This window comes from Panthera onca, chromosome B3 (genome assembly GCF_046562875.1).
Source record: "Panthera onca isolate mPanOnc1 chromosome B3, mPanOnc1 haplotype 2, whole genome shotgun sequence".
Lineage (NCBI taxonomy): Eukaryota > Metazoa > Chordata > Mammalia > Carnivora > Felidae > Panthera > Panthera onca.
The window spans coordinates 62,868,614-62,877,684 of record NC_138344.1 but is presented as its reverse complement, the minus strand read 5'-3'; the positions used below and the strand labels follow the sequence as shown (position 1 = coordinate 62,877,684).

At 45.1% G+C, this 9,071-nt stretch overlaps 1 protein-coding gene across 7 annotated transcripts in view; it reads left to right on the top strand.

The window, feature by feature from the left end:
- The first annotated feature begins 201 nt into the window (after positions 1-201).
- Positions 202-9,071, top strand: part of EIF2AK4 (eukaryotic translation initiation factor 2 alpha kinase 4) — a 98,652-nt gene continuing 89,782 nt past the window's right edge. For 2 of the 7 annotated variants that reach the window (XR_013556251.2, XM_078448490.2), the window contains exon 1: positions 202-431. Coding sequence is in view for 3 of the 7 variants with exons in the window: in XM_078448490.2 (XP_078304616.2) it covers positions 288-431 (144 nt within the window). In the remaining 4 variants the exon portion in view is untranslated. The remainder of the gene's footprint in view (positions 432-9,071) is intronic. The other 5 variants (XM_078448485.2, XM_078448484.2, XM_078448488.2 and 2 more) reach the window with 3 other exon arrangements.

Here is a 9,071-nt window from a genome sequence, read left to right as displayed (position 1 = left end):
CCCTATCCCGCCCATTGTTCCCTGGCTCCCTCGCTGGGGCTCCTCCCGCCGCTGGAGGCAATTTGGGGAGCTTCGCTCCGCCCCAGGGCCTGTCGCCGGTGGGGCCCCGCCCCCGGCGCCGAACCCCTCCCACTACCCCGCCCCCGGCGCCGAACCCCTCCCACTGCCCCGCCCCCGGCGCCGAACCCCTCCCACGGCCAGTCTGGAGAGCCCAGCCCAGCTCCGGAGCCCGCCCCGGGCCCACCACCGCCACCGCACGGCTGCCCGGCCTGGGCCTCCGCGTCGCCATGGCTGGGGGCCGTGGGGGCCCCGGGCGCGGCCCGGACGAGCCGCCGGAGAGCTACCCGCAGCGGCAGGAGCATGAGCTGCAGGCTCTGGAGGCCATCTACGGCGCCGACTTCCAGGACCTGCGGCCGGACGCGTGCAGATCGGTAGGAACGTGGCTGGCCCGGGCGGTGCTGGCGTGTTGCGGCCCAGCTTTTTCTCTGTGACTTCCCCTGGCTAGGCCAGGCCCGGCCTTGCCGAGGCCGAGCCACAGGCCCTTTTTGGGATTCTTCAGTCGTTTAGTCTCTCCCGATTCCACCCACGCTTACTTTTGGTCCTTGCACCCGCAGTCGTTTGGCTGGTCTCCGGAACCCCCACCTGGGCCGAATTCTTTCACAGCCTTGTTTCCAGGTGGACTCCTCTCCCTTACCTGACACTGCTTCTCGTTTCCACTGACACCCCGTAACATCTCTGCCTCCTTCCAGCCTTTGCCCCCACCCCGGAAAGCCCTTGAGTTTGATACAACAGCGTATCATAGAGATGATTGCAACTTTGTTCTGAGAACGCTTTGGGCGACTTTCACAGACCTTACGGATTCCCCCAGTCAGAATTCTCTTTAAGTCTCACCCTCCTTTGTGTTCAAAACTGTAAGTCGTGTTATACCCCACTGTACTCCCCAGGTGTCCTCTCTGTTTTCGGAGGTGGAGGAACTTCCTTGAAGGAACTTACCAGAGAGTATATAGAATATATTCATCTTGGCGGTAAGGAGAGTGCAAAGGAGTGCGCTGAGTTAGACCTTTTAAATGACATTTGGTTTAAAATATTATTTCCCTTTCTGTCATGGAGTAAAGGCTTATTATACGCTGTTGACCCTGATGGTTTTTCCCCCAATTTTGGAGAATTATCTCTGAGTATTGTCATTTAACAAGTAGGACCTCCCTTCATCTGCCTGTAATTCCTGCATTTCACATCTGTCTTATGGACACTTCCAGGATTTCCTCAACAAACAGGATCTTCTTTGTAGCTTTCAGAGGCAAACCTCCCTCTCTCTTCCAAGGGCTTCTTCCTTCATTAAATATTTATTATTCCAGCCATCAGGGAAACAGCCCAGGGCAAAACAGATCAAACCTCCGGTCCTCAGAGAGCGTACTTTTCTTTTTTTCTTTTTTAAATGTTTGTTTATTTTTGGGAGAGAAAGAGAGAGTGCCTCGAGCACAGGTGTGAATGGGAGAGGGGCAGAGAGGGGGGACAGAGGATCCCAAGCAGGCTCTGCTGACATCTGCAAGCCTGGTGTAGGCTCAGACTCAAACGAACCCTGAGATCATGACCTGAGCCGAAATCAGATGCTTAACCAACTGAGCCACCCAGGCACCCCAGGGACCTTACTTTTCTAGTGCTTAAATTTCAAGAGTTTTTTTTTTAACCTGAAGTAGTAAAAAAGGTAAATATCCCCCTTATACTAAAATAAAAACATAACTTTCTGGCGATCTGGTAACTTCTCTTTCTAAACACTGAGAATCAGGACATAGGCCCGTTAAACAGCCGAAATGGGAGTTACAAGGTGTACCCGCTGTACTCCAGGCAAAGCCTGTAAGACTTCCCTTCCAAGCTATTTTATTTACTTATACATGCTTAATTATCAAGTTCTAAGGCTGCAGAAAAATGAAAGGAAAAGGTGCTGCTGTACGTGGGGATATCAGTAATCCCAGAATTTACAGTTGGTGGTCTTTGTAACAAGAAAGAAGATTAACAAAAGCAATGAAAGGCTGGTAGAAGAATTCAGATAGCTGTCTGTGGCTCCTGGCCCAGGGTGAATAGCCTCTATACTTTCATAGGCCTTGCAGGCAAATAACTGATGGCCATTAACCAGAAGCAGAAGTGTAGTCATTCAACAAGTACTTATTATCACCTGCTGTTTGCCAGTCTTCAGGGAGTGGTTACGCAGGTCCACAATCCTTTCTCGAAATCGCTAGCGATCTGTTGTTAGTTTTAAAAATTCAGAAGTGTTTGTGTTCACGTCCCTGTGTGCACATTCCATACCTTGGCGTGGGGGCTGGCGGGGGGCAGCATCCAGAATTAAACACCATGAAATGTGAATGTTCAGCTATTCACACTGACTGGGATCAATAAAGGCTTTTAATAGCCTCATCATGTCAGGCTGCCAATTTGCTGCCGATTTTGCTGCCAATAAATTCAGATCAGAATTTATTGACCTGAATAAGTTTCGGGTTTCTTGAACTTTTTGGGGGGATGTGTTATTATGTAGATTTCAGTTTACGAGCATATGTATATCATTTATAAACATTTTGGGAGTGAACGCTAAAAATTATTTTATATACTAAAGATCAGATACTACTAGATTAAAATTTAATTTACTTTAGAGTTACATGTTTACTATTAATTATTTTGGTTTATTTTCCATGTCAGCAAAGGTCTGTTTATTTATAATCTGATGTCTGTCCATTGCAAAGTTTCCTCCCAAAAGCTTGCTTCTGTCCTTGGACCTCCCAATAGTATATGAGAGTCCTTGTTTTCCTACATTTTTGCCAATATTGTGAACGTCAGGCTTTTTCATCTTTTCCAGTAGGTGGATGAAACATTTTTTTTTCCTGCTGTATTGTCTATTTTATTTTATTTTACTTTATTTTAATTTTTTTAGTAGTCTCTGTGCCCGGTGTGAGGCTCGAACTCAGAACCCTGAGATCAAGAGTCACACACTCACCTGACTGAGCCAGCCAAGCACCTCATGTATTTTTTTTTTCTTATTCATTTGTCAGCTATTTTATGTTTAAAACATTTTTGAGGGAGGAGGCAGAGTGAGGGAAACAGGATAAGAAGTGGGCTCCATGCTTCCGATTCTGTGTCTCCCTCTCTCTGGCCCTCCCCCACTCCCACTCTGTCTCACTCTCTCTTTCAAAAATAAACATTTAAAAAAAAAAAAAAAAAAAAGAAGTGGGCTCCAAGCTGACAGCAAAGAGCCTGAGGGGGGGCTTGAACTCACCGCTAGATCATGACCTGAGCTGAAATCGGACACTTAAGTAATTGAGCCATCCAGGGACTCCTTCTTTTAATTCTTTCATGACTTTGTTTTTATTTATTTATTTATTTATTTATTAGTTTTTATTTATTTATTTTTGAGAGGAGGGAGGGCAGAGAGGGAGAGAATCTCAAGCAGGCTGCCTTATCAGGCTTCTTTAACCATTCATCAGTCTATGGACATTTGGGCTCTTTTCCATTATCTGGCTATTGTCAGCAGTGCTGCTATAAACATTGGGTGCATGTGCCCCTTCAAATCAACGTATTTGTATCCTTTGGATATATACCTAGTGGTGCAATTGCTGGGTCATAGGGTAGTTCTATTTTAATTTTTTGAGGAACCTCCACACTGTTTTCCAGAGCGGATGCACCAGTTTGCATTCCCACCAGCAATGCAAGAGGGTTCCCCTTTCTGCAAATCCTTGCCAACATCTGTGGTTTCCTGAGCTGTTAATGTTAGCCATTCTGACAGGTGGGAGGTGGTATCTCATTGTGGTTTTGATTTGTATTTCCCTGTCTGATGTTGAGCATCTTTTCATGTGTCTGTTAGCCATCTGGATGTCTTCCTTGGAAAAATGTCTGTTCATGTGTTTTGCTCATCTCTTCACTGGATTATGTGTTCTTTGGGTGTTGAGTTTGGTAAGTTCCTTGTTTATTTTAGATACCAGCCCTTTATCTGGTACGTCATTTGCAAACATCTCCCATTATCTGGTACGTCATTTGCAAACATCTTCTCCCATGCCCTCCGTTGCCTTTTAGTTTTGTTGATTGTTGTTTTCTTCACTGTGCAGAAGTTTTTTTTTTTTATCTTAATGAGGAGAAAAGGGACACATTCTTAAACCAGTTTATTTTGTTGGCCCTGAGTGTTAGGAAGTGCCCAGAGAAAAGCACATCAGACTCAGCATCAGGGGATGTGTGGGGGCATTGGCTGTGGGCTCCTCTGTAACAGTGGAGGAGAGCATCTGGCTTCACGATCCCAAGGAGAAGCACATACAACTTCTATTTTATAGTTGCTTCCATTGCTACTTTTTATGCTGCTTTCATTTCACTTGCATTTTAATCTTTGAAACAAATTGTTTTTTTCTCATGTATATTTTATAGTTAATATATTTTGTATCTGATACATTCTGCATTGTGTTTTCCTCTTCCTTAGTGTTCTCAAAATTTTTTGGTTATCCCTTATCTTATTTGCCTGCAAATATTCCAGGAATTTGTTATTTCCTTGTGTAGGTTAAGTCAGAGAACTTTACCAACACTATTCTAATAACCATTTATCTTTCAAATGCACAAAGGATCCCCTCCTTACCCCCTCCCCAGCACATCCTGATTGTTACATCATTTTTAATGGAGCCCTGTTCAGCTCCAGGACTCCTTGAATGCTTTTATGTGAACTAATGCTTGCTATCCTAAACATAGCTTGTCTAAAAGCCTCTTTTCATGTTGAGAAGCCTCCCGGTTTGCTCAAGGAAAGCCTGGCAAATAGTTTGTTCTTATGTCTAAAGTCACTTTTCCTGGACTGTTCTTCCCCCCCCCCCCCCCCCCCCCCGCCACCCCCAATGTGCCTGTATTGGGTAGGATTCAGTTTGGCTACATGTTAAAGAAAACTTAACAAAATTCAGTTTGCTGCAAGCAGAAGTCTGGGGTCTAGGGATTTTTCTAAATTTCTGTTCATTGCCCAAAATGGCTGCCTGAGCTCCAACCATCATATCTGCATTCCAGTCAGCAGGAAGGAGATAGGGATGAAGAAGTTGCCTGTGTTAGTTCTTTCATCTTATTAGCCAGTGATTAACCCAATGGCCACACTTAGCTGCAAAGGATTGCATCCAACTAAAAAATCAGGAGCTCTGTTGCCAAGAAATAGGGAGAGAATGGATATTGGGGGAACAATTAATAGTCTGCTGGGAAATACCCTGAAGTTTATGTCCTATGGTGAAGAATGTCATTCTGATCCAGTTAAATTGTGAGCCAAAGATAAAGGCCTCAAAAGTAGCAGACACCTGGGGGTGCCTGGGTGGCTCAGTCACTTGGGGAACCGGACTCTTGATTTTGGCTCAAGTCCTGTCTCACGGTTCATGAGTTCAAGCCCCACGTCAGGCTCTGCACTGACAGAGCAGAACCTACTTGGGATTCTCCCTCTGTCTCTCTATCTGCCCTTCCCCCACTTGTGCTCTGTCTCTCTGAAGAAAAAAAAAAAAAAAAAAAAAAAATGGGTAACAGACACTTGATAGCTCAGTGCCCTGCTCTTGGAGCTAGTTTTACTTGGTAGTCAGAACCAGACAAGCTGGTAGATTTCATCCAGTAGTAGGTCATTCCTCAGTGGCCTCGGTCTGTTCCTTCATCCAAGCCACCGTCACTGGGCTCGTGCGCCTGGTAAAGCTCTGCAACCTCTACGCACCCAGGAGTCGCTTCACTTTGTTACAAAACTCCTTCCTCTTCCTCAGAGTTTGTTTTGGCATTACCTGGCTCACCGCCATTGTCACTGCTCTGCTTGGTGTCCTGTTGTGGAAATAACGGGAACACTACTAGACCTGCATGGTATATGGCTGGTCCAGCCCAGGAGGGTCTGCAGGGTGCTTACAACTTCTTTAGGCCCCAGTGTTCTGTATATGCTGTTCCCCCTTGTGCTTCAGGTACTGCCCCAGAGGCCTCCTCCCCTGAGGCTTGCCAGCAATCTGTAACTGGATTCACTGTGCTTTATTAAGCATTCCCTTTAGTAAGGAATATCTTCAACCTGTGTAATCCCCCAATCGGCCTCATTTTTCTGAAGGTTGCTTCCTGTTCCCGTGATTCTGGGTGCACAGTGAAGGGCTCTCTGTACCATTTCCTGTAAGGCCTAGTTACACTGACATACACTTTTCACTTCCTTGATGAAGACAAAAGGGAATGTTAAACCAGATCTGCTATCTTACCTGTCCGGGGATACCTCACTTCATGGGGTACGTGTCTGTGTGTTGGAAGTTCATTTCCACCCTGGGCCCAGGAAAGACCTGTCCTTTGGTTTACGTTTGTAAATCAGCTTGCTGTTTGTACGCAGCTTGCTGATAATTTTAGTTCTGCTTACGTTGACCTAATTCTTGCTCCTTGAAGCTATAGAGGGCTACTCTCATTTTGTTGCTTCAAAAACAGAAGATCTGCTGTTAACTCCTGGGTGGTGTGCTTGCATTATAACATCTTGACTTGCCCATCGTACATTGGGCTTGTCAGGTGGTGAGTATTTTACTTTAAGAAAATCATTTGTGTGGCATTTCCCCTCATTTTCTTACCTATTTCTTTGGCCTCTTGTAAGCTATTAGTCATACAGACTTAGAGCAATATTCTCACTGGTTTGTTCTGAAATAAAATTTTCACTGGTCAACAGCCAAGTTAGAAAATGAAACGCAGAATAATGTGTAAGTGAAGATTTTTTTTTTTAATTTTTATTCTGAAAAAAAATTTTTTTTGATGTTTGTTTATTTTTGAGAGAGAGAGAGACAGAGCACGATCAGGGGAGAGGCAGAGAGGGAGACACAGAATCTGAAGCAGGTTCCAGCCTCTGCACTGACAGCAGAGAGCCTGACATGGGGCTCAAACTTAGGAACCATGAGATCATGACCTGAGCCAAAGTTGGATGCTTAATCGACTGAGCCACCCAGGGGCCCCATATTCTTTTTTTTAAGTGAAGATTTATTAGTATAAGATAAATTGACCCCCCTCCTAATTTTGATACTACAGCATTCTCTGTTTTCTGAAATGAATATATAATAGGGAGCAAAAATGTACTTTCTTTCTTTCTTTCTTTCATTCATTCTTTCTTTTTTTCATTCTTTCTTTTCTTTCTTTCATTCTTTCTTTTCTTTTCTTTTCTTTTCTTTTCTTTTCTTTTTTTAGAGTAAGCTCTCTATGCCCAACTTGGGGCTTGAACTCCTAATCCTGACATCAAGAGTCTCATGCTTCACTGACTGAGCCAGCCAGGCACTCCCGAAAGAGTATTCTCTTGGCAAAATGATAAGTTGGTGATCATAATGTCTTTCCAAACTTTGTGGCCTGTAAGATGAGAAAGGCTGAAAAGGTTTGATCTGGTGGAGAAAGCACTGGTAAAATTTTGCTTGAGTCTAGCCTTTCTCTCAATTTTTACATCCCTACCATGCTGGATTCTTGTTAGAAAATGAATAACAGTAACAGCAAAGACTGGTTGGAAAGATTTACTTCAAAATAATCTCAGGTGGTGTTTGCGGGTAGGGGTAACATATAGATACACAAGGTTGGCCATCAGTAGGTAATTGTTGAAACTGTATGGTAGGCACATGGAGTTCATTGTATCGTTACCAGCTCTTGTTTGAAATTTTCCATAAGAGGGGCACCTGGGTGGCGCAGTCGGTTAAGCGTCCGACTTCAGCCAGGTCACGATCTCACGGTCCGTGAGTTCGAGCCCCGCGTCGGGCTGTGGGCTGATGGCTCGGAGCCTGGAGCCTGTTTCCGATTCTGTGTCTCCCTCTCTCTCTGTCCCTCCCCCGTTCATGCTCTGTCTCTCTCTGTCCCAAAAATAAAATAAACGTTGAAAAAAAAAAAATTAAAAAAAAAATTAAAAAAAAAAAAAAAAAAAGAAATTTTCCATAAGAAAAAGTTTCTCCAAAAGTGAGTCTGTTGAAGAAGACTGGCTGGTCATGGCAATAATCTTTCCTTTTCTTCCTAGCAACTAAGTATCTTAGCTGCTCTTAGCTAAATGCTTCCTATGCAAAGTTCTGTCTAATATATAGAGCAGGGAACGGCTGTCTGCCGTGGTTAGAGGGGAACTAGGAGGCCTGGAGCCTTGTTAGTTCAGTCTCACACTCAAACCTTTGAGGCTCCTCCGCGGAAACCCACCAGCCTCTCCCTGCTTGTTCTTCTCACGTTCCTCTGTCATTCTAAAGAAGGGCCCCTCCTCCTGTCTGTCTCTCTTGTGCCCAGGATCCATGGCTGTCAGCCCTCTGATAGGTCCTAATTGTGTCTCTTTCCAGTTCTTCTGTAGTATTCCTTCCCATCAACATCCTCACATGCTCTAGTATCTCTCATCTTTAAAGACGGAGCAAGAGATACCTCCCTTGCTTTCACATCCTCCTCTGTCTGTGGCCCCATTCTCTGTGCACTTAATGCCCAAACCCAAACCTCACTGAAGGGCTTGTCTAGACTCACTGAGTCTCACGTTCACCCCTCATCACACCAGGGCCTGCGTTCGGTGCCTGTGGAGCCTGCTCTTGGCAAGGTCACCTACAGGCCTGTGTTACCCCAGCAGGGGATGGGCTCTGTCCTCATCCTGTTCCACCTCAGGAGCATCTGGGACAAGGCCTGTTCCTTCCGTTTCCCTCCCTGGAGACCCAGTCTTTTTGTCCACTTTATCTCACATACACCTTCTTTCTCCTCTGCTACCAACACAGGCTGAATTGTTACAGTAGCTTTTGACCCTTGCTCTTACTCTACCTTGTTCACTCTTTACTCAGCCACCAAAGTGATCTTTCAAAATATATGTTAGATCATATCATTCCCATCTTAAAACCCTGCCTGAGGGGCGCCTGGGTGGCTCAGTCGGTTAAGCGTCCGACTTCGGCTCAGGTCACGATCTCGCGGTATGTGAGTTCGAGCCCCGCGTCGGGCTCTGTGCTGACTGCTCAGAGCCTGGAGCCTGTTTCAGATTCTGTGTCTCCCTCTCTCTCTCTGACCCTCCCCCGTTCATGCTCTGTCTCTCTCTGTCTCAAAAATAAATAAATGTTAAAAAACAAAACAAAACAAAACAAAAAAAAACCCTGCCCGATATT